The 26,057-nt window shown below is 41.1% G+C and overlaps 1 protein-coding gene across 2 annotated transcripts in view; it reads left to right on the forward strand.

Annotated features, from left to right (window-relative positions):
• The window catches only part of LOC143032539 (aldehyde dehydrogenase family 16 member A1-like), a 43,599-nt gene that overhangs the window by 8,185 nt on the left and 9,357 nt on the right, over nucleotides 1–26,057 (forward strand). The window contains exons 4-15 of one of the 2 annotated variants that reach the window (XM_076197410.1): nucleotides 1,586–1,742; nucleotides 5,650–5,810; nucleotides 7,705–7,802; nucleotides 7,936–8,046; nucleotides 8,329–8,415; nucleotides 11,860–11,984; nucleotides 13,650–13,758; nucleotides 17,630–17,729; nucleotides 18,594–18,718; nucleotides 21,356–21,507; nucleotides 23,008–23,446; nucleotides 24,442–24,548. In XM_076197410.1, coding sequence (XP_076053525.1) covers nucleotides 1,586–1,742; nucleotides 5,650–5,810; nucleotides 7,705–7,802; nucleotides 7,936–8,046; nucleotides 8,329–8,415; nucleotides 11,860–11,984; nucleotides 13,650–13,758; nucleotides 17,630–17,729; nucleotides 18,594–18,718; nucleotides 21,356–21,507; nucleotides 23,008–23,446; nucleotides 24,442–24,548 — 1,771 coding nt within the window. The remainder of the gene's footprint in view (nucleotides 1–1,585; nucleotides 1,743–5,649; nucleotides 5,811–7,704; nucleotides 7,803–7,935; nucleotides 8,047–8,328; nucleotides 8,416–11,859; nucleotides 11,985–13,649; nucleotides 13,759–17,629; nucleotides 17,730–18,593; nucleotides 18,719–21,355; nucleotides 21,508–23,007; nucleotides 23,447–24,441; nucleotides 24,549–26,057) is intronic. The other variant, XM_076197415.1, reaches the window with a different exon arrangement.

Below are 26,057 nucleotides of genomic sequence, written 5' to 3' on the forward strand. Positions count from 1 at the left end.
TTTACCTCATTTTTCTGTCATCTACAGCACTTATTCCCGTGAACAGGATTACCAACCTGACCATCATTGGCAGGATAATTGCACCTAAAAGTAAGAGTCATCAAGTTAGGACATGGAATTAAATTACCTAAATATGAGGTATAAGAGAGGAGAGGAACATACTTTGGTGTCTTATATATATATTTTTTAATAGAATTGGTTGACTATTCAGCTGGGCAGGGAGGGACAGGAGAAGGACCTACATGTTGTTGTGAAGTCGTGAAGAAAGATGGTTGTCTTTATTCAGCCGGGGGGCTGGAGAAGTATCAACATGGTGTTGAGAAGAGAGACAGTTCTCTTTTTTTAGCTGAGGGGCTGGAGAACAACCAACACATTGTCAGGAAGTTGTGAAGAAAAGAGAGAGACTTGTCTATCTCTACTTGTGGTAAGGTTGCTATAGCTTCTCTTGGGAGTGCAACCTTTTCATATCTTTGCTGATGGCATCATTACATTGCAGTTATTTGGAACACTGGGTAGTCCTTATGTAAAGGTCTCAAATGTTGGGGATGTACTTCCTGGCTGTTTCACCTCCATCTACTCTCACACCTCCATGTATCTATGTTGCCTCATAATTTCTCCCAATTTACATATTTACAACAATTTATTAATACAACCAATACACAATAAAACATATATATATATATATGTGTGTGTGTGTGTATGTGTATTTACCTAGTTGTGTTTTGCGGGAAGGGGAGCTATGCTCGTGGTGTCCAGCCTTTGCATCTTGCAGTGTCTAGTTTGCTTTTAAATTCATGAATGGTATTTGTGCACACTATTTCATTGTCCAGTTTGTTCCAAGTGTCCACTGCTCTATGTGGAAAACTGTTTTTCTTCAGTTTTCTTCTGTAGCTATGTTTTTTTATTTTCTTTCCTTGTCCTCTTGTATTTCTCTTGTCCCAGTTTAGTAAGTCCTCTCTATCGAGTATCTCTGTGCCTTTCATGATTCTGTAGATGGTCAGTAGGTCACCTCTCTCTCTCTTCTTTGCTCCAGAGTCGGTAACTCCAGTTTAGCCAATCTCTCCTCATGTGATAGGTTTGCAAGTGCAGGTGCCATTTTTGTTGCTGCTCTCTGGATTCTTTCTATTTTTTTTTGTATTCTTGTTTGGTACTGGGTGACCACAATGCCGCCACATATTCTAGTCTAGGCTTTATTAGTGTGACCAATATTTTTTCAATAATTTCTTTGTGTGTCTGTATTTACCTAGTTGTATTTTACGGGATGGGAGCTATGCTCGTTGTGACCCGTTTTCATATCTCTCCACGCCCAGTGTGTGTTGGGGGGGGGGGCTGTATGAGAGCTTAGTAATTGAAAATATATACATCTGTCATATGCATGTCATTGGAAGTTTTATTTTCATTAAACTGTTCAGAGAAGTGAAATGTAATAATAAGAGAGTCATTTCTTTATAAATCTTAAAGTATATTAGGGGATATCCCACAGGAATATAGATTGGCTTTAATTTAAATTTAATGACACTTTTGTGAAAATTATAGCCTTTCATGTGTATATACATTATAATGACATATGAAATATTCATTCTAGGAGTGGTTGGTGCCATTGTACCATGGAATTTTCCATTAATGCTTATGGCATGGAAAGTGTGTCCAGCTTTGGCCATGGGAAATACTGTTGTTCTTAAGCCTGCCACTTACACCCGACTTTCTGCTCTGCTCTTTGCTGAAATCTGTGCCGAGGCTGGGTAAGTTGTGCCTATTGTTTTTTTTTTACAGATATTGTTTCTCCTCACTTTGTGGTAATGGTACACAAGATGAATATAGATTTTTTTTATTCATAATAGCTCTGTTACAAAACTTTTGTATTTCAGTAATGCAGTATCTATTTTAGTCAAGATGACTTGAATCTGAAATTGCTTAACTTAAAGGCTTTACATGTACAAGAATAGATGATTTGGGGTCTAGGATCTTGTTTAGTCAGAAGTGGGACAGGAACATAATCACATTATTCAGAGCTTCACTCATGTATTCCTCTAGTCACAGCTATGAGAAAATAGATATAGTGTTAGATATTCTGAGTTATTGCAGTTTGAGAATGAACAGTGACACACTGTGAAACACTGCTGAAGAAACTTTTAGGAATATACATCCATATACCAAGTTTTTTTTTTTTTCCCTTACAAGGGAGAGCCAAGTCAGAAGCCAAGTACCCACTTCCACCCATTCCACCCTTATCCATCACCCTTTCTTCCCTCTCATCTTAGCTCCTAATGAATGATGGGCCATCATTTGTATTCCATCCACTGTCCTGGGTCAGAGGTAATGTATCAAGACACAGTACATCTAAAACAAGGCTGCTTCACTTAATTAATGAGTCTCCCCCCTCTCTGTCCCCTCATGCAGAAAAAGAGGAAACAGGGAGAAATCCCTTCCTTGCTCAACAGACATTCTCCTCTTGTTTAATACCCCTTTCACCCCATCCACCCATCTCATCCTTGGTCATCCCCTCATGTTCACTTCATTCACCTCTGCCTTCCCCACCTCTTTTACTAATCTTTCTTCATCCATTCTTTCTGTGTGTCCAAACCACCCCAATAGTCTTTCATCAATGCTATTTGCCATCTCCTCCATTCCAGTTCTCCTCACATCCTCATTTCTCACATTAACCTTATAACCCCTATCATACTTCTTAGACATTTCATCTCATGAACATTTAAACTTTTCCTCTCTGCCTGTCTTAGATTGTAGGTTTCTGCTGCATACAATGCTGTCTGCACAATCACCCCTTCATATAGTCTCCTCTTAGTATCCACTCCCAAATACCTATTTCTCATGACACTTTTTAATCACTCAAGGCCTTTAGTTGCTTCTCTAAGTCTACAATTTACTTCCATTACCACTCTGTTGTTTTAAGAATTGGTTAGACAATTTTATGGATGGAGATGACAGGTGGTAATGGACATGGAACTGCCTAGTGTAGACATTATGGTCTCTTGCAGTCTCCTTCATTCTTATGTTCCTTTCCTGCCATATGAGACCCCCAAATTCCTACAAATATCCACTTCCTCCAGCCTTTCTCCTGTAAGACTTACTTTCAACTCACTGCCATCCTCTCCCCTTGTACACCTCATCCTGTTACTTTACCCACATTTACCTTCAACTCTCTCCTATCACATACCCTCCCATTCTCTGTCACTAATTCCCTTAATCCCTCCTCTGACCCTGCCAAAAGCATAGTATCATCAGCAAATGTCAACTGGCTCTTCTCCCATTTTTCTCCATTTTCTTTAACCATCTTCAGTCCCCTGTCCATTACCCTCACATTTACCTCCTGTTCCACCCTATCCATGAACATATTGAACAGCCATGGCAACATGACACAACCCTGTCATAGTCCCACCTTTACTTATGCTCTCTCCATTTCCAATTCTAACACAGGTATTACTACTCTAAAAAAAAACCTCTTGACTCCCCTTAACAGCTTTCCCCAATCCCATATAGCTGCAAAATCTCCCACAGTACCTTTTTGTCTGCCCTGTCATAAGCCTTTTCCAAATCCATGAAGACCCGAAAAACAACCTTACCTTTTCCTAAAGCTTTCTCACATATCTGCCTTACCACAAAAATTTGATCCCTGCAACCCCTACCTTTTCTAAACCAACACTGTTCCTCACTAATTACTCCCTCTGTACCTCTCCTAATCCTCTCAATTAAAACCCTCTCATGTGCCTTCCCAACTACACTTAACAAACTAATCTCTGAAATTACTGCACTCACATTTGTCCCCTTTTCCCTTGTAAAGTGGAATGCTACAGGCACTCCTCCAGTCCTCAGGCACTCTACCCTCCCTTAGATACACATTAAACAACCTCACAGTCCAGTATTACTGTAACTCCCTTCTTCAGACACTCAGTATGATATCCATCTAACCCAGGTGCCTTACCTGCTCTCATAATTTTTAAAACTATTTGCACCTCATCTTTTCTTATTTCTCCTCCATTTTCCTCTCCCTGCTGTTGATGTACTGTGTTTTACTGCATTGCTCCTGACCCAAGCAATGGACAGGGGACAGGGATGACCCTTCATCCACAAGGCTTTAAGATAAAAATGACAGCAAATGGGTATAGGATGGGAGAACTGTGGGTGTGTGCCTTGACTGAGCCACCCCCTTGTATATAAGGGGAAAATGCCTTATGGTATACACATGTATGTATGTAAGCATCCTGACCCCATGCCCTTATGGCTTCATTCACCCTATCTGGCCATTATTCTCACTTGTACCATCACTGATTTAGGCATCCTCCCAGGATACCTACTTCCATTTATTCTCATGACATGACTGTACCAACTGAGGTTGGCTTGCTCTGATGTCTGTGAATCCCATTTGTACCTCAATCTTTTCATGAATCCTACCTTTCCTTACTTTTTCACACACTATAATTTCATCTACAATGTTGAGATGGGAAGGGTATCAAATGAGCCATAATTTGTATGAATTTAGTATGTGCTTAGAATTAGCTAACCCCCTCCCCTAACAAGGGTAAAAGGGCCTTTGGTATTAAGTAACAGAAACATGGAACATAAAAGAGGAAGAGCTTAAATGTGTTTGAGATGAAATGTCTGAGAAGTATGGTAGGGGTTACTAGACTGGATTGAGTGAGAAACAAGGAGGTGAAGAGGAGAGTGGGGTTGGAAAAGGAGTTGGAAGATAAGGTTGATGAAAGATGGTTTGGATACATGGAAAGAATGGGTGAAGAAAGATGAGTAAAAGAGGTGGGGGAGTGAACATGAGGGGGGGACCAAGGATGAGATGGATGGATGGGGTAAAAGGAGCATTGGGAAAGATGGGAATGTCTATTGAGGAAGGAAGAGAGAAGACAGAAGATAGAGGTGAGTGGAGACTGGTTTGGATGATGCTGTGATGCATGGAAGGGAGTGGGTTGGGGATGGGGCGGTGAAGGAGTATGTGTGAATGATATTTTGATGCAGCCCAAAGGGATTTCTCCCTGTCTTCTCCTTTTCTGCATGAGGTAACAGAGAGGTGGAGTCACTGATTAAATGAAGGGGCCTTGATGTGGATGCGCTGTGTCTTGCTGCATTGCTTCTGACCCAGTGCAGTGGTCGAGAAGCAGGGATGACCCATCATCCAGGAGGAGTCAAGAAAAGAGGAAGGGAGGGATGGTGAATGGGAATGGAGTATGTGGAGATGAAATGGGTAGGAGTGGATTTATGCCTTTGACTTTGGATACCTCCCTTGTTAGGGGGAAAAAGCAGTTGGTATATGTATGTGTATAACTTCATACACAGTCCTCAAATACTAGAGTATCCACTGTCTTCATGTGACTTCTAATTCTTTCATTCATCACCAAGTTCTCACTCCCATGTATAACAATCAATACAACTATTGTTTCATACATTCCTTTAATTATGTCCATTGACATTCTCATCTTTCTCCATAATGCTGTTAGGGTACTGTATCTCTTTCCATCTCTACCTCCCTGATTTTATGATGTATATGTATGCAGATGTATGATATATATTGAATCAGATGTAAAACCTGTTAGATTATTGTATATTTATTTTATTTTATATTTTTTATTTTTTATTTATTGATCTATTTCAATCCTAATTGAATCATTGTCTGTCTTAAAGATTGCCTGCAGGTGTCTTCAATGTCATCACTGGTGGTGGTGCCATGGGCTCCATGCTAGCAACTCATGCTGATGTAGACAAGGTTGCATTCACAGGCTCAACTGAAGTTGGACAAATTCTTCGTCGAGCTACTGCAGGAACAGGAAAAAAATTGTCTCTTGGTAATACATAATTTTTTTTTGTAGTGTTAGGGTTTTACTTTTTATGTGTATACCTGTATTGGGTATTCCCTGCAGGTTTACATGCAGTCAATACTTGAGGGTACTATTTTAAGGCACCCCTCTGGACCAGAGTCACATTTCATGTCTGTGATAGAATAGGATCTCTTCATATAAATTGCAAATCTGTTGCCCCAGATCTCTCTTGCAAGAAAGCCATGATTGTTAACCAACAACAACCATTGGATTACCCTACAAGTAATGTAGTGAAGAGATGTTATTTTGTTGCATTGGTAAAGTGAGAGTAGGGTATTGTAATACGAGATATTTACCCAATTGTAGTGTATAGAAAAGGAGCAATGCTTTGTGGGTCCCATCTTTTACTCTCCAATTGATTATCATACCTAGCTTTAGATTCATGTATGGTGCTAACTTGGGGTATATTGTCCAATTATAATTGTTAGATTTGAATTCATGTATTGTTCCAGCTTGAGCTATTGCCTTCTAAGCTATTCCAGGTATTTGCACATCTGTATAGAAAGCTGTATTTCTTCACTTTCTATAGATATTTAGTCATCTTCAGTTTGTTATCATGGTATCTCAAAGCCCTTCTATCCCTAATCAAAAGATCTCTTCTGTCACTGTAGTCTTTCCCCATTAGCAACCTGAATATGAAGAGGTCACCTCTTTCTCTTCAATCTTTCATTATTGGCAGATCTAATGCTTCAGTTCCTCCTTGTATGGTTTATCTGCTAAACTGGAAACCACTTCGGTTGCTGCCCTTTGATCTTGTTTATGTCTTTCACTCTGTGTAAGGACTTTACCACTGATGTACCAGTTTTGGACAGATGAGGGTTACTATAAGTTTTTTCATAATTTACAGATGAGGGTTACTATAAGTTTTTTCATAATTTCTCTATCCATATAGTGAAAAGATGCCTTAATGTTCTACAGCAATCCATACATCTATCCCACAGTCTTACTGATATGTCTGTCAGGTGACAGGTTGTCTTTTATCAGCACTCCTAAATCTTTCTTCCCTTATGCTTTAGAAAATGGATTACTTTCCCAAAGAATAGTTCATTGATGGTCTCTCAGAGCTGTTGCCCATTTCCAATACATAACATTTTTGGTATTGAACAAAACAGGAAAACAATAGACAGACTATGGTAATGGCCAGTGTTTACCTAGTTGTATTATACGGGAAGGGAGATATGTTCGTGGTGACCCGTCTTTGTATCTTTTAGCATCAAGTTTTTTCTTAAAATCTTGAATAGTATTTGCACACACTGTTTCTTTATCTAAGTTATTCCATATATCCAGCATTGTGTTATGAGATGGGTGCACTGGAGATAAATCAGTACCAATGCTAGGAATGTGACCAAGTACAATTTTTGCATGATTTCAGCAAAAATTTCTTAATCTTTTCTTTTTCTGCATGAGGGAACGGAGAAGGGGAGATGCCTATTAAATGAAATGGCCTTGCTGTGGATGTGCTGTGTCTTGCTGCATTGCTTCCAATCCAGGGCAGTGGGAGAGATGCAGGGATAACTTGTCATCCAGTGGAGCCAAGAAAAGAGGGAGGGAGGAAGGGTTGGTGAATGGGAGTGGAGTGGGTGGGGATGAAATGGGTAGGAGTAGATTTATGCCTTTTGACTTTGGCTATCTCCCTTATAAGGGGGAAAAAGCCTTTGGTATATGTATGTATACATGCTAAGCAAGAGAGGCAAAAGGGTTAAGGATTTTCCTCTTTTAAGCCTAGTAACAGACCTTGGAATGTCTGAACAACATTAAGCAACTGTGTTCCATTCCTCACCTTGATAGAATTATTGCTAGCTGATTGTCATTTTGAAAGGTATGCCCATAAATCCTGAAACTTGTTCATTACGGATTACAGAGTTGGGAGGGAAGAGCCCTGTGATTATATTTGAGAATGCAGATCTGGACTCAGCAGTAGAAGGAGTTATTGATGCAATATGGTTCAACCAAGGACAAGTGAGTTACTCATCTGTAATTGTGTTGTCTTTTTCAGATTGATGCTAATTTTGGGTCTTGTAGAATTAGACTGTAGTTTACAAGAAATTACATTATTTGTTTCAATATATTTTATATATTTGATTCTTTTTAGGTTTGCTCTGCAGGGTCAAGATTATTGGTGCAACAGTCTGTATATGAGCGCTTTATAGAAAAGATAAAGTTGAGAATGAAGACATTACGAGTTGGTTCTTCACTTGATAAGGTAGTTTTTGTTTTTTAACTTTTGAATATGGTGTGTCAGGTCTCTTCTGTAAGGTCTTTGAAGCTTATGAGGCATATTAGCCTGCTTGTTGCATTTTACTGTATTCAGTTTTAATTTGTTTTTTCTCAAGTTTTTCTTGTTCAAGTTTCTTATCAATCATCAATCATGTCTTTACTAGTGACATTATTGGAAATTGAATGTAATAATTTCTATTTTTGATAGGTTTATACATATTTCTAATAATTTGTAACTAACTGTGTTTGCTCTTTATGACATTCTCAGGTGATGGATATGGGAGCTATTGTTGATGATTCTCAGAAGAAGTCTGTTGCAGAATATGTGGAAGAGGCAAGGCAAGAAGGTGCAGAGGTTAGTTGGCAACTTTCCTTGAGTCTTATGTAAATTGAATGCATGTGGCACAGTCATGAAGAGATTAATGGCTGTTCAGATCTTGAGAAAATTACTTAGATACAATAAGCAAAAAACTGCTAGGATTAGGCAAGAGGTTACGGATAGTTTTTCCCAGTGAATGTGAGAAGTACCACAAATGTGGGAATTTTACTCATTTCCTTCCCATACTCTCCCTCTCTCTCTCTCTCTCTCTCTCTCTCTCTCTCTCTCTCTCTCTCTCTCTCTCTCTCTCTCTCTCTCTCTCTCTCTCTCTCTCTCTCTCTCTCTCTCTCTCTCTCTCTCCTCTCTCTCTCCTCTCTCTCTCTCTCTCTCTCTCTCTCTCTCTCTCTCTCTCTCTCTCTCTTCTCTCTCTCTCTCTCTCTCTCTCTCTCTCTCTCTCTCTCTCCTCTCAGTCTCTCTCTCTCCTCTCTCTCCTCTCTCTCTTCTCTCTATCCTCTCTCTCTCTCCTCTCTCTCTCTTTCTCTTTCTCTCTCTCTCTCTCCTCTCTCTCTTCCCCGATCTCTCTCTCCTCTCTCTCTCTTCATCTCTCTCTATTCTCTCTCTCTCTCTCTCTCTCTCTCTCTCTCTCTCTCTCTCTCTCTCTCTCTCTCTCTCTCTCTCTCTCTCTCTCTCTCTCTCTCTCTCTCTCTCTCTCTCTCTCTCTCTCTCTCTCTCTCTCTCTCTTTGTAGTACATTTTATATAATGCAAAGTGAGCAAAGTTGTAGGCAAATTCACAGTTCTATTGATAAATTCATCATGTTGATACTTTTTCAATGATACTTCTGATATTTTCCAATGTATTAACAAAAATTTATATTCTATAGAATTAAATACTTACTCTTACAAGAGGTAGCCAAAGTCAAAGGCATAAATCCACTTCCAGTCATTTCATCCCCACATACTCCACTCCCATTCACCATCCCTCCCTCCCTCTTTTCTTGGGTCCTCCTGGATGACAGGTCATCCCTGCATCTTGTCCACTGCCCTGGGTCAGAAGCAATGCAGCAAGACACAGCACATCCACAGCAAGACTGCTTCATTTAATTGGTGACCCCTCTCTCTGTGTCCTCTCATGCAGAAAAAGAGAAGACGGGGAGATATCCCTTCCAGGTTGCATCAAAATATGATTCACACATACTCTCTCACCCCCCATCCCCCACCCACTCCCTTCCATGCATCACAACATCATACAAACACAACCATTCACCACTCCCTTCTTGAAACATCCCTATTCCTCCTCCATTACTAGTTCTACTCTGTCCTTAACCTCTTCACTCCGGGGCACATCGCATGTCTGGCAGCATTAGCTGCCCGACATGCGATGTTGCGTCATAATAATCCATACCATACCATATACCAAGGCTTTTTTCCCCCTTACCAGGGGGGTAGCCAAAAAGGACAAGGCACAAAAACATTCCCACCCATTTCATCCCCGACAATACTCCACACCCCTCCACCCTCCCTCCCATCTTAGCACCTCCTAGATGACGGGTCATCCCTGCACCCTGTCCACTGCCCTGGGTCAGAAGCAGTGTCACAGGACACAGCACATCCACAGCAAGGCCGCTTCATTAAATCGGCGACCCCCCCTCTCCGTCCCCCCATATAAAGGAGAGGACGGGGAGAAATCCCTTCGGGCTGCGTCAAAAATTTTGAAGGCAGCAGTTAAGATGATGAAAGCAGGTAAGGCACCTGGTCTGGATGGATGCCATGCAGAATGTCTTAAAAAAGGAGGTATAGTGATGGTGGACTGGTTGGTGAGGTTATTTAATGTTTGCTGGAGAGTCATAATAATCGCATTATAAAAAATTAAGTCAGTGCTCAATTGTTCGTTCTCTTTCACCAGTGAATATTGATAACCATAGAAAATATGATGAAACCAGTTTAGAGAGAATGGAGGTTACGTAGGTACGGTTACAATAAATATAATCAAGACACCGACGTCGGCATCATCGTGTACCCACTTGCTCCTCATGACGCCTACGTAGGCGTCACCGTATGGAAGTGGTTAACTCCCTCCCACTCTTCTCTCAGTTTCTTCTTGTACTCCTTTCTCATTTAAGCATTTTACTATAACCACTTCCCCACCTTCTGTCTTTTTCCTCTTTCTCCACTTATCCTCTACTTGCAACTTACCCTCCACCAAAAAATGATCTGATATTCCCCCACTTTCTCCCCTTAGAACATGTACATCTAAAACTCTTCCAACTCTTCTCCTGGTTACCACTATATAATCCATTAAAGTCCCATCTACCACCCTTCTATCCACCACCCTCTCCCATGTGTACTTATGCTTGACTTTCTTCCTAAACACTGTATTTGCTATCATGAACTCTCTAGACACATCTCCACCATCAACTCTCCACTACAATTTTTTCCTGACACTCCACACTTCCCAACAGTTTCATCTATTGGTTCATCTCTTACCCTAACATTGAGATCTTTCAATACTACTACTTTGACATTTTTTCCTAAACCCTCCATGCTCTTGTTTAAATCTATCCAAAAAGTCTCCCTTTCCTCTACACTGCTCTTACTACCCCATATTCACTTACAAAGACCCACATCTCCCTGCCCAGTTTTACCATCATCCACATTAACCTTGAAGAAACCTCCTTCCACTCCACCACATGCTTACCTATCTCTTCATTTGTATAGCCATCCTTTCTCTCCCTCAACCTCTCTTCACTCCTGACACCCTCCAAACTACACTCCGAAATTCAAACTCACCCTTACCTTTCAACTTTGTTTCACTTAATGCCACACATCCATCTTTCTTTTCACAAACATTTTGCCTATCTCTTCCTTTTTACTCTCATCTGTACCACATCCATGTACATTAAAAGACCCAAACCTTAGGGTTCTGGTTGAAAAACTCCCAGACCCTCTTATGCCTTTGATTTTTTAGGAATGTCTCCTTTTGGGCTACAGAGAGTAGGATGCGTAGTCCTATCCCCACCCTGTTTTTGTTGCCTTTTATGACTGAAGTGGGAACACTCTGTGGCAGTATTCTCCTTCTCCTTCCACAGGGTTTGGCAAAAAAGGAAATATATATTCAGAGAAATGGTACAGGACAGTATTAAGAGTGGGGGGACAGCATGACATAGGGACAGTTGCAGTATGATAAAGAAGCATCATTTCTCTATGAATAGAGATTTCCTCTATCACAGACAAAATGATGTGTGGCTCAGGTCCATAGGGATGCCCCATATATACCCTAAAGTATCAGTTGCATGCTACTGAGTAATTTCAACATTGCAATAACATGCAATTAATACCTCAGATGGGTTATAGAATGATGAAGCTTTAGAATTACAAAGCATATAATTAGATGACTGGTTAACCATAGGTCAGGAATTGTTCAAGTTTAAAGTTCATACTGAATTGAGACATGAAATGTTTTAGTATTATTTGGTTTACAGGTTTATCAGATTGAAGCTCCCTCGGGTTGCTTCTACCCACCTACCCTGATCACAGGGGTGGGCACAGTCTCCAGGGTAGTGGTTGAAGAAATCTTTGGGCCTGTCCTGGTGGCCATGCCTTTCAGGTGAGTAAATGTTTGAAGAGGTGCACTGTGCCTGTTCTTCTAGTTTCATTTCTATCATCCAAAAGAAATTAAGATTGTTTTAGACTGAGCTGATTTCAAACCTTATTGATATGGGATATCCCCATTGATAAACTGTATAGTACATCTTTACACTTGGGTCCAGTGATGGGTTCCCATATGTGGTGCCTCTTCCATCTCAGCACTGCTTGGTCTAAGGCAACTCAGCAAGCCATAGCATGTCCACAGCAGGGCCTCACAGCCAGAACAGCCTAACTACCCCAACTTCTTCATTATACAGCAACTCTTTCTTAATCCACTCTAAAAAAATTACTGAGATGATAATATCCCTTTGGCCAATGTCATTTCTTCCATTTACTCCACCTTATGCACTCCCTCTTCCATGGTTGACAGACATTCCTCATGCATCCAGTGCCCCTGTCCATCTGCTTCATGCTTAGTCTTCCACTCAGGTTCACTCCATTAATTGAGTTTTCCACACTTTCTTTCCTCGTTTATTATTTCCATGTACCCACACCACCTGGGCACTCTTTGATTTGCTGCTGGGCTGGTTCTGCCCATGAATGCATCACAAGATTGAGAGGGGATGCAAACGATAGAAGAAAATTCCAAGACATCAAAGATCGTCAATCACCTGGGTCACCATGCTTATCCCCAAATCCTGCACACTACTGCCCACCTCCACAAGGAGGTGTGGCCCCAAGGGGCCAGTACCTGGTATTTGGTTTGGGCCCAAAAACTCACTTAGCTTTCCCCAGTATTCAAACATATACAACAATTTACCACCTGTACCACACAGTACATCCACACTAAAGCACTTTCACATCCAGGTCACAAAACAAGTCCCAAAACAATCCACCAAATTCATTACTCCCCCACCCCCACCACAAAATTTTTTAAATTACCCCCACAGAAAAACTCCTTCTTAGAGAAACAAGAACCAGACTAGCATGCTTGCATTCACTGTACCATCCAACACTAAGACTGTACAACACAGAATATACCTGCCCACAGAATCAAATTGCCCTAGATACAACTGTCACACAGAAGACACAAAGTATCTCATCCTACACAGCTCCTTACAAACTGGTCCTAGACAACAACATAATACTGCTTCCTTGAGTGACCTATGGGCTTATCTGGTGGCTGCTGCTGGTTACTTGGGAGCTGTGGGTCTCCTGGATGAGAGACCTGGAACAACATATTGATTGATACATTTCTTTATATTGAAGTTCATCTTTTACTCTTGGCTCCATTCATATACCTCACATATGACTTCCTTTAACAGTTTACAGTCCTTATTGTTTTTTCACAATATGACCTTTGCTGCATTGCTTCTAACTCAGGGCAGTGGGTGAGATGCAAGGATGACCTGTCATCCAGAAGGAGCCAAGAAAAGAGGGAGAGAGGGATGGTGATTGAGAGTAGAGTATGTAGGGATGAAATGGGTGGGAGTGGATTTATTCCTTTGGTTTTGGCTGTCTTCCTTGTAAGTAGGAAAAAGCCCTTGGTATATGTATGTATATATGTGTGTATATATATATATATATATATATATATATGTATGTATATATATATATATATATATCATTATTGTATAGAATGGTAATATGGATAATTATATTGTGTTCTCTTTTTAAACAACAGGACAGCCAAGGAAGCTATAGCTTTAGCCAATAACACTATTTATGGCCTGGGATCTTCAGTATTCACTGAGCAAATGACATTAGCCATAGAAACAGCAAAAATGTTAAAGGTAATTTCTAATTGGAAATTATTTAAATATAAAGATGGAAGATATACATATGAAGAGTTTCTTGACAAGTACAGTCATAGTGAGTGATGATATACCATAAATTGTAATGTATAAATCAACTTTAAAAAAATCTAAGTTTAAATTTAGCTTTAGGTCTATATCATTAGTGTAAATGGTAAGTAGTATTAGAAACCACCATGTACTTTTACCAAAATTATGTTTGTTAACCTTCGTCCATGAGGAGGGAGGAAAGGATGGTGGATGGGGGTGGAATGGGTGGGAAAGTAATGCATAGGAGTTGGTATGTGCCTTTTGACTTTGGCTATCTTCCTGGTAAGGGGGGAAAAAGCCCTTGATATATAAATAGACTCTTAATCAATCTATATGTATACCAAGATCTTTTTTTCCCTTTTACAAGGTAGTTAGCCAAGTCAGAGGCATGTACCTATTTTCACCCATTTCACTCCCTTCCACCACCCCCTCCACCCCTCCCATCTCAGCTCCTCATGAATAACAGCTCATCCCTGTATCTGACAACTCCTCTGGGTCAAATGCAATGGAGCAAGACACAGTATATCCCCATCAAGGCCGCTGCTTTTAATTGGTGACACCCCCCCCCCCTCACTCTGGTCCCTCATGCAGAAAAAAGAAGACTGAGAGAAATCCCTTCAGGCTGTGTCAAAATATCATTCACACATAAGCACCCCCTGAGCCCCCACCCCTTATCCTTCCCTTCCATGCATAATAGTATCATCTATACACATTCTCCACTCATCCCTATCTCCTGCTTAACAGACATTCCCCTTGCTCAGTGCCCCCTTCACCCCATCCATCCATCTCATCCTCGGTTGTCCCCTCAAGTTCAGTCCATCCACCTTTGCCTTGTACACCTCTTTTACCAATCTTTCATCACTCATTCTTTCCATGTGTCCAAACCATCCCAATAATCTTTTGTCAGCTCTATCTGCCATCTCCTTTTCCACTCCTGTTCTGTTCCTTACCTTGTTTTTCACTCTATCCAACCTAGTAACCCCTACCATACTTTTCAGACATTTCATCTCAGACACATTAAAACTTTTCCTCTCTGCTTCTCTTAAATTCCAAGTCTCTACTCCATACAGTGCTGTCAGCACAATCATCTCTTCATACAATCTCCTGTTTGCATCCATCCCCAGTTGCCTATTTCTGAATGCTTTTTAATCCCCCTAGGCATTTACTTGCTTCTCTCAATCTACAATTTACCTCCATCTCTACTACTCCCTTACCTGCCACATGACCACAAATACCTAAAGTTATCCACTTCATCCAGCCTCTCTCCTTTTAGACTTACTTCCAACTCACTGCCACCCTCTACCCTTGTACATTTCATCACCTTACTTTTACCCACATTTACCTTCAACTTTCTCCTATCGCATACCTTCCCAAACTCTGTCACTAACTCCCTTAATCCTTCCTCTGATCCTGCCACAAGTGCAGTGTCGTCAACAAACAACTGGCTCACCTCCCACTTTTCTCCATTTTCTTTAACCATTTCCAGTCCCCTGTCCATTACCCTTGCCTTTACCTCATGCACCACCCTATCCATGTACACATTGAACAGCCATGGCAACATGGCACATCCCTGACACAGTCCAAATTTTACCTCAAACCACTCGCTTTCTCCATTTCCGATTCTAACACAGGCTCTGCTACTGTTGTAAAAACTCTTGACTGCCCTTAACAGCTTTCCTCTAATCCTGTATATTTGCAAGACCTCCCACAGTGCCTTCCTCTCTACCCTATCATAAGCCTTTTCCAAATCCATAAAAGCCCCAAAAATATCTTTACCTTTTCCTAAAGCTTTCTCAAATATATGCCTTACCACAGAAATCTGATCCACACAACCCCTACATTTCCTAAACCCACACTGTTCCTCACCAATTACTCCCTCTGTTCCTCTCCTAATCCTCTCAATCAAAGGTCTCCCATAAACTTTCCCAGCTACTCTCAACAAATTGATCCCTTAGAGACTACTACACTCACATTTATCCCCTTTTCCCATGTAAAGTGGAACTATACAGGCATTCCTCCAGTCCTCCAGCTACTCTCCCTTAGACATACATTAAAAAATCTCACTAGCCAGTCCATTATTACTGTACCTCCCCTCTTCAGACACAGTATGACACCCATATAACTCAGGTGCCTTACCTGTTCTCATAATTTCCAGAGCTACTCGCACCTCATCCCCTCTTTTTTCTCCTCTATTCACCTCTCCCATCGCCGTCATTTTCTTAGTGACTCCCACTGCTACCACCAGTCCCTCCCTGTCCTCTACATTCAACAACTCTCTTAAATACTCTGCCCATCTTCCCCTTACTCCTCCTCTTCTGTTAAGATCTGTCCATCTGCACCTTTTACCTTTTCTTCTTTACTTGACTCACCTTCCTCTCTTCTTTTGATTTCCTTCCAAAATATATTTTTATTGCCTTCAAAATTTTCTGTCATACTCCTCCCCCATTTTGTATCTGCTCTCCTTTTTGTCTCCTTTATCTTTTGTTTTGCTTCTCTTCTTTTTTCTTTATATCTCTCATATTTTTCTCTCATCCTACTTTGCAACTAGCCCCTGAAAGCTCGATTCCTCTCTTCTACTACCTTCTTCACTCCATCATTCCACCATTCACTACCCTTCCTTCTATTCCGTCTCATCCTTCTTGCCCCACATGCCATCCTTTCACACCTTGTCACTTCCTCCTTGAAACACCCCCATTCCACTTCCACACCTACTTCCACTCTATCCTTAACCTCCCACACTTCTCTCAGTTTCTTGTATTCCTTCTCCTTTTCCTTCTCATTTAAACAGTTTGTTCTAAGCACCTCCCTACTTTCCACCCTTATCCTCTTTCTCCACCTATCCTTCACTCTCAACTTACCTTCCAAAACATTATCTGATATTCCCCTACTCTATCCACGAAGAACATGGACATGCAAAACTCTTCCTACGCTTTTCCTAGATGCCACTACATAGTCTATTAATGCCTTATCAACCACCCTTTCATCCACCACCCTTCCATGTGTACTTATGCTTGATTTTCTTCCTAAACACTGTGTTAGCTATCATCAACTCTTTCTAAACACATCTCCACCATTAACTTTCCATTGTGATTTTCACCAGGAACTCCATCTATTAGCTCATCCCCTACTCTTGCATTGAGATCTCCCAATACCACTACATAGACATTCCTCCCAGAACTTTGTACCCATTAATTTAAATCTGTCCAAAAAGCCTCCCTTTCTTCTATACTCTTCTCACTACCAGGCCCATATGCGCTTACAAAGACCCACATCTCGTTTCCCAGTTTCACCTTCCACTCCACTTGCTTACTTACCTCCTCACTTACTAGTAGAGCCACCCCTTCCCTTCCTCTTCCTCTTCCTCTCCTCACTCCTGACACCCTCCCCACTACACTCCCATTATTATTAATATGATTTTTTTTAAATACTAGTAATAAAGATGGTTTAGAAGGAAGTGATAAAGGTAAGGGTAGAGTGAGTCAGGTAGAGAGAAGGTGAAGGATACTGCTGAATGAAAATACCTGGTGGTGGCCAGAACAAATGTATGTCATCAGCAGGAGTGAAAGGGTGAAGTGAACCAACATCCCTCCTCTTGTCCATTGCAGTCATTTCAGGGGTCATCTCAAGAGTTAAATGAAATCATCTCTCATTTACCAGAACAAAATAAATGAAGAATACTGTATATTGAAAAGTTTAGAGAATATGCTCATACCATTGGATGGTGATGGCAGTTTCAGGTAGTTTTGGTCGAAAATTAGAAATTATTTTCATCTGTTATTACTGTGGTTTCATTACAACTTGCCCTGTTTCTCTGAGGAAGGCTGGAGCTGTTTGGATCAACTGCCACAACATGTTCGATGCTGCAGCAGGATTTGGAGGCTACAAGCAGAGTGGTTATGGAAGGGATGGTGGCAAAGAAGGTGGGTTTCATTTTATTCTTTGTTCCTTTCAGTCACCACAGAAAAGACGTGGAGCACATTATACTAGAAAAGTAAGAGATGAATTGATAGTGAAGTTCAGGACATGAAAGGGAGTAGATAAAAGTAGATCTTAAGGTCAAGGATGAGAGTCATGTGATTAGGAGAACAAGTAAAAAGAAAGAAAAAAAATGGAGAAAACATGTGGATGAGGAGGGAGGATTTGACATATTTACTTAATTTTAGTATACAGGAAAGGAGCATATCAGAGGTACAAAAAGAAAAGAGGTGAAACAAAATGTAAGGTGAGGAAAGCCAAGAGGAATGTGGATGAGGGGGAGTGGGTGGGGGATGGGGGGGTGAGGAAGTATGTATGAGAAAAAAATTTGACGCAGCTCGAAGGGATTTCTCCCCGTCTTCTCCTTTTCTGCATGGGGGGATGGAGAGTGGGGGTCGCTGAAGTTATGAAGCGGCCTTGCTGTGGATGTGCTGTGTCTTGTGACACTGCTTCTGACCCAGGGTAGTGGACAGGATGCAGGGATGACCCGTCATCCAGGAGGTGCCAAGATAAGAGGGAGGGTGGAGAGGAGTGGAATATATAGGAAATGGAATGGGTGGGAGTGGTTTCTATGCCTTTTTCTTTTTGGCTACCCCCCATGTAGGGGGAAAAAGCCTTTGGTGTATGTATGTATGTATGTATGTATATATTGCAGCTATTGAATTAGAGCACAGTACTACATTTTTTCTAAAGAGTAAATCAACTTGAAAATCTTGGTATGATATAAATTCTTTTATCATATGTTAATACATCTTTGGTAGTGTAGTCACACTTGCACATAATAACAGGATATATTTATTTTCCCACAGGATTATTTGAGTATGTAAAACCATTATGGCAGGAACGATTGAGCTTCAAGGTGCCACAGTTTGACTTGTCCAAGTTTGGTGCTGGATACATGGCTGACCGTCCAGCTCTCAATCCATCACAGCATGTATGTTCTTCTGCACTTGGTTTTGTTATATAATTGTCTATATACCAAAGGCTTCTTCCCCCTTGTAGAGCAACCCTGGACCCACCACAAACTACACGTCTGTCTTGCTTCAAATCCATCATCATGAGCCATCAGATAAAGGTCTCAGTTCAATGTATCTTATACAAAAACTGGGCCCACCTTGCACAACACTTGCTGACATAAAACACTACACAAACACCTTGACCAGTTCTTCATTCCCACCCCTGACATCACCCTCATCTCCCCACCCTCAGCGTGCATCTCCACCCACACCTCTACCTGTACCCTCCCCTCTACCCCCCCCTTCCCCCCACCCACTCCCCCTTTTTAATTCTGATCCTAATCCTTCCCTACCTGTACCCCAACCCCATGGAGCAATCTCCAACACCTATAGAACACACAATGTCAGCATATTACAATTAAACAATGGCATCAACATGAAAAAAACATGAACTCAAACACTTTCTCAAACAACACAACGTACACATTGCTATCATTCAAGAAACAAAACTCTGACACTCACAAAAAAACACCCTCATTTCACAATATCACCACCATCAGTCAAGACCAGACCAATGGCAACAGCGGATGACTTGTCATCCTAGTCCACCAATCCATTTGCTTCATGGACACAAGTTCCCTCACCAGAACTCTCCTCACCTCCCACCAACAGCACCACCAAAACCCAATCAATCCAAATCCAAACAGGTAACAAATCCATAATTACAATAGTCAACATTTACATCCCCCCCAGTCTTCCCCCATAGTTCCTGATAACTTCAAGCCCATTCTCAACCAACTCACCACCATCCCCAACCAAATTCTGGGTGGCGACTTCAGTGCCAAGTTGTTGGCCTGATATGTCAACAACTCCAACACGGACAGCTTGGCTTGTTAATAATCATGAACAACACCCATAATGACACACATATCCCTCATCAAGTCCTCTACACCCCCTCCTCTCCTGACATTACCTTTTGTTCCCCCTATTTAACCTCATCTCAAATACATTCAAACTCCTCTTCTCTTCCTCTCTTATGTTCCATGTTTCTGTCCCATACAGTGCTGTCGGCACAATCACTCCTTGATACAATCTCCTCTTAGCATCCATTCCCAAATGTCTATTTCTCATTACACTTTTCAATCCCCCAAGGCATTTACTCAGTTCTCTCAATCAACATTTTACCTCCACCTCCACTCCTCCCCTTCGTGCCATATTCACACCCAAGTACCTAAAACTATCCACTTCCTCCAGTTCCTCTACCTTAACACTCACTTCCAGTTTGATGCCACTTTCTCCTCCTGTACATCTTATCACCTTACTTTTACCCACATTTATCTTCAACTTCCTTCTTTTGCACACCTTCCCAAACTGTCACTAACTTCCTCAATCCCTCCTCTGATCCTGCTACAAGCACAGTGTCATCAGCAAACAACAACTGGCTTATCTCCCACTTTTCTCCATTTTCTTTAACCATCTCCAATCCCCAGCTCACTACCCTTGCATTTACTTCTTGCACCACCCCATCTATATATAAATTGAACAGCGAGGGTAACATAACACATCCCTGACGAATTCCCACCTTTACCTCAAACCACTCACTCTCTCCATTTAACCCCTTCCATACGGTGCCGCACACGTAGGCGTCATGAGGAGCAAGTGGATTCGCGACGCTGCCATATCGGCGTCTTGATTATATTTATTGTAGTCGCCCCTGTGTTTTTACATTCTCCCAAATGCGCCCTTAATCCCATTCTCTGTGGTTTTCAAAATTCGCGGGTGAAAGAGAGAACGATCGATATAAGCGGCGACTATATTTTATGATGCGAATATTATTTCGTTACGTCGTACGGCTGGCATTGGCTGCTGCCCGCGAGATTTAAGTCCCGTATTGAAGTGGTTAACACATGCTCTAATACTCTCGTAAAAACTCTTGACAGCTCCTAAAAGCTTTACTCTTATCCCATATATTTGCAATACCTCCCACAGTGCATTCCTGTCGACCTTGTCATAAGCCTTTTCCAGAGCCATAAAAACCCATAAACATCTTTACCTTTTCCTATAGCTTTCTTACATATCTGTCTTACCACAAAAATCTGATGTACACAACCCTTACCTGTCCTAAACCCACACTATTCCTCACCAATTACTCCCTCTGTTCCTCTCCTAATCCTCTCAAACAAAACCCCCCCATAAGCCTTCCCAATTACACTTAACAAGCTGATCCCTCTGAAACTACTACACTTACCATCCAGATCATTAATAAATGTTATATCACTTTCCACCTTTTTCATTTTAATACACTATTTTTAATAATACTACATTATATTACTTGTCATAGGTCGGGACCCCATGTTTCTCTTTCAACTCCAATATTTTGACAAGTTGCACCTGCTCTTTCCAACTGCCAACACACAAATGTTGTGTCAAGTGACACAAATATGTGTGACACAAGTATGTGTCATAAGTACATGAAGTGGCAGGGGTAGATTCCTCTTTTACCTTAGCCTCAGTTTCATGAAGCAAAAATGATAAAAATTGGGTATTCACTCTTGATGGATATTGTAAGGACAGAATGCAAATGTCAAGGATTGTAATATTTTAACTTTTTACAGCAGATTGTTGGTAGTCCAGGAGATCTTCCAAAGGTAGATCGAACCTACAAGTTGTACTATGGAGGAGCACAGAAGAGGCCAGATGGTAACTATTCCAGAGTGGTCAAGGATGCAAAAGGCGAAGCATATGCACTTGTTGGAGAATCAAACAGGTTGGTAAATATTACTTGATTGAAAATGTCTCATTCAGATGATTTCATGTCAGCATTTGTAACTGAATATTATTTTTCTTCTACAGTGTTGGCATGGATTTTTTTTTTTTTTTTTTTTTTAAATAGTTATGGGAGGTATTGCAGATATCTGGGATAAGGGGAAAGCTGTCAAGGGCAGTCAGAAGTTTTTATGTGGATATTAGAGCTTGTGTGACAGGAATGACCCGTCATCCAGGAGGTGCTAAGATAAGAGGGAGGGTGGAGGGGTGTGGAGTGTATTCAGGGATGGAATGGGTGGAAATGATTTTTTGCCTTTTTCTTTTTGGCTACCTCCCTTGTAAGGGGGAAAAAGCCTTGGTATATGTATGTATGTGTAACAGGTAATGTGAGAGTGAGTGGTTTGAAGTGAAGGTGGGCCTGCACCAGGGTTGTATTATGTCACCATGGTTGTTCAGTGTGTGCATGGATTGCAGTGGCATGCAGAGGTCTGGTGATACCCGGGGCCAACTCCTTGATTGTATGCCCCAAAGATTAAAGTATAAGGCATAGTACTAAGGAATATTATGAGAAAGGAAGATATTTTGAATATATAAATACAGATGAAACATAAAATAAACACTATTTGATTTGAATATAAATCAACCAAATATGTTAAGTTATTTTCCCCAAATGATCTGATTGGATGCCCCTCCCCATTTGGGTACCAACATTTTGCCTCATTTTCCTGTCATTTTCCTAGCACCTGTCATTTTCTTAGCACCTGTCCATCCTCCTTCACATTTAGCTACTCCCTAAAATACTCTGCCCATCTTCCTCTTACCACTGCCTCTTCCATTATCATCTATCCATCAGCATCTTTTACCTTTTCTTTTCTACTTGATTTGCCTCCTGTTCCTCTCTTGATTTCCTTTCTAAACATCTTTTTATTACTTTCAAGGTTTTTTTGTCATACTTTTCCCCCCATTTAACATCTGTTCTCCTCTTTGCCTCCTTTATCTTATGTTTTACTTCTCTTCTTTATTCTTTGTACTTCTCATGTTTCTCAACCTATTTTGTAACTAGTCTGTGAATGCTTTTTTTTTCCTCTTGTGCAACCTTCTTTACTTATCATCCCACCACTTGCTACCCTTTCTATTTCCTCCCATCCTCCTTGTTCCACACACCATCTTCGCACACCTTGTGACTCCCTATTTGAAACATCCCCACTAAAGATGTACCATAAAGAAAACACACATAGAAAATATAAAGCCACCCATTTTAGACATATGTGTTACTGAATGCTTCACCATATAAACCAGCCCTCAGTTGACTTTTAAAGTGCTATTCTGACCATCTTATAAACCAAATTTTCTGAAAAATTGTCAGGAATTTCCCCCCAATTAGATTGGTTTTTCGATGTTTAACTATACTGTTATTGAAACTTTAAAACACCAATTGTTAGTATTATATTATTTTTTTATTCCTTAGTTATATATAGTTGTTATGTTTTGATAATTGCAGGAAGGATGTTCGTAATGCTGTGGAGGTAGCAGGCAAAGCACAGCCAGGCTGGGACAAGCGTAGTGGATTCAATCGTTCACAAATTCTCTTCTACCTTGCTGAAAACCTGGAACAGAGGCTTGACGAATTTGTCCAACAATTGGTGGATGTAATGGGGACAACAGAGGAGGAAGCCAAGGAAGAAGTAATGGCAGCCATTGCAAGGCTTTTCTACTGGGCATCATACTGTGATAAACATGGTGGTGCTGTACAAGAGACACAGTTGTATGGGACAGTCCTGCGTATCCATGAGCCAGTTGGTGTCATTGGGATTGCATGCCCAGATGAATCTCCACTGCTTGCATTTGTGTCACTTGTGGCACCAGCTATTGCAAGAGGAAATTCTGTGGTGGCCATCCCAAGTGAGAAGCATCCAACCCCTGCACTTGCTCTCTACCAGGTGAGTCTGTTCATGAAAGTTTGAGAAAGTAATGAGCCATTGAATGAAGATGGCATAAGTATAATTATATAGTATTTATTTTTTATAGTGGGTGTTGACTACATAGATGTTTTGGGGTACAACAAAATTCATCTTGAGGTCAAGCCTTAGAGAAGGCTTTTGAAAAAGTACCTCATAATCAACTTATGTGGAAATTGGAGCATGTTGGATGGAAGATTTTTTTTAAGGGAAAGATAATGAGGACAGAAGTAAAGGATAAGATATTAGGATCTAGAACAGTAACCAGCAGAGTTCCACAAGGTTCAGTGGTTGCACTAATGTTTCTTATCTATGGCAGTGACCCCAAAACGGATTTTGACAAAAATTGTCAGGTCACCATCTTGGCCCAAACTTATTCCAGAAGGGGAGAGTCGTGCACAAAAATTGCCAGATCACCAGTTTGGCCCAAACTTACCCCAGAGTGGGAGAGTTGTGCACAGTGCACTGTATGCTAGAAGGGAGGAATGTGGACCCAAGGGTGTATATGTGTGGTGACCTGTCAAATTTGATTTTAATGATTTTTCACATTTCCACCTGTGGCACCCGTACCTTTGGCCTGAGTGGTGTCCAAGTGCAATTGGCAGCAGGCCTGGTGGCCCTCCACCTTTGGGTGAGATAGCAGGGGCCAATGGAATTGGTTGAATGTTTAATTTATTTGTCTTTATCAATATGTTAAAATGAAAGGGGGGTGTCACTGATTGAATGAAGCAGCCTTGCTGTGGATGTGCTGCATCTTGCTGCATTGCTTCTGACCCAGGGCAATGGGCGGTATGCAGGCATGACTCTTCATCCAGGAGGAGCTAAGAAAAGAGGGAGGGGTGTTGAATGGGAGTGGAGTGGGTGGAAGTGGAATTATACCTTTTGACTTTGGCTACCTCCCTTGTAAGGAGGAAAAAGCCCTTGGTGTATGTAAGTATGCATGTATCAATAAGTAAAAATTTCTTTTTCATTTCAAGGTGTTGGAAACTTCTGATCTTCCCGGTGGTGTGTTAAACATTCTTACAGGCAGCCGAGACCACATTAGTAAATACTTGACTGAACATCAAGATATCCAAGCTATGTGGTATGTATTTTTTCCTCACTTTTCTATCTTGTTATTGGTTCATGTTTATGATGCATATCTGAATCAGCTGAGAAATGATCTCAGAAGTATGATGTTTTATGGAGGGCAGATGTGGAGGGAGTGAACATGAAGGGACGTCCTAGGATGAGGTGGATGGATGGGGTGAAGGGGGCTTTAGGGAAGAGGGGAATGTCTGTTGAGGAAGGACGGGAGAGGACAGAAGACAGGGGTAAATGGAGAATGGTTGTATATGGATGATGTTGTGATGCATGAGGTGGAATGGGTGGGGGGATGGGGGTGAGGTAGTATGTGTGAGCAAAATTTTATGCAGCCTGAAGGGATTTCTCCCCGTCTTCTCCTTTTATGCATGGGGAGACGCCGATTTAATGAAGCGGCCTTGCTGTGGATGTGCTGTGTCTTGCGACACTGCTTCTGACCCAGGGCAGTGGACAAGGTGCAGGGATGACCCGTCATCCAGGAGGTGCTAAGATAAGAGGGAGGGTGGAGGGGTGTGGAGTGTATTCAGGGGTGGAATGGGTAGGAATGATTTTATGCCTTTTCCTTTTTGGCTACCTCCCTTGTAAGGGGGAAAAAGCCTTGGTATATGTATGTATGTATGTATGATGTTTTAAGTATTCTTACCACCTATGTCAACTGTGGTGATTATGTTAGAGTTTTTTTGCTCATTGTCATGCCAAAAACTTTTGTATAGATTTTGCTTTAATGATGCTGTAAAACATGAATTTTTCTGCAAAAATGTGTCAACTCATGGATTATCCCTAATAGATGTCAATCAGCTGTTTTGAATCTACTACTGAACAGAGGCCTCTCAGACCATTCTGAGTCATATAACTGTGCCAACATTTGTGTATCACTCCTGCAAACTTCCCTATCATGGCTCTCCACTTATCTGGTCTCCCTCTTCCATGTTTCTCATCTTGCACATCTAGTGACAATTACTTCATTGCTCTTCATTCTTTCATGCTTAATTCCCTGTCCAGTTCCATTTCCTTTTTCTTACTGTCTCCACAGCATCTTTTACTCTAATCTTCTCTTTCACTCGGCATGCCCTCTTCCTGTCTTTCAGCATTATTCCCAGGATTGGTCTTTCCATTTTCCTCCGTGCATTCCTTAGTGAATCACTTTTGTCAATTTCCAAGTATCACATCCTTAGATTATAACTGGCATTTTACACTGTAAACTTTGCATTTCAGAAATATAAGTAGAAAGTCTCTCACGATCCTATATTTAACATTTTCCAACCAGCTGTGATTTGTGATGTATATATGGATATATATATATAATATATTTATATATATATATATATATATATATATATATATATATATATAGACACATATATATATACATACATACATATACCAAGGCTTTTTCCCCCTTACAAGGGAGGTAGCCAAAAAGAAAAAGGCACAAAATCACTCCCACCCATTCCATCCCTGAATACACTCCACACCCCTCCACCCTCCCTCTTATCTTAGCACCTCTTGA

This window comes from Oratosquilla oratoria, chromosome 1, assembly GCF_046742065.1.
Source record: "Oratosquilla oratoria isolate Oo_2021 chromosome 1, ASM4674206v1, whole genome shotgun sequence".
In the NCBI taxonomy this organism is placed as follows: domain Eukaryota; kingdom Metazoa; phylum Arthropoda; class Malacostraca; order Stomatopoda; family Squillidae; genus Oratosquilla; species Oratosquilla oratoria.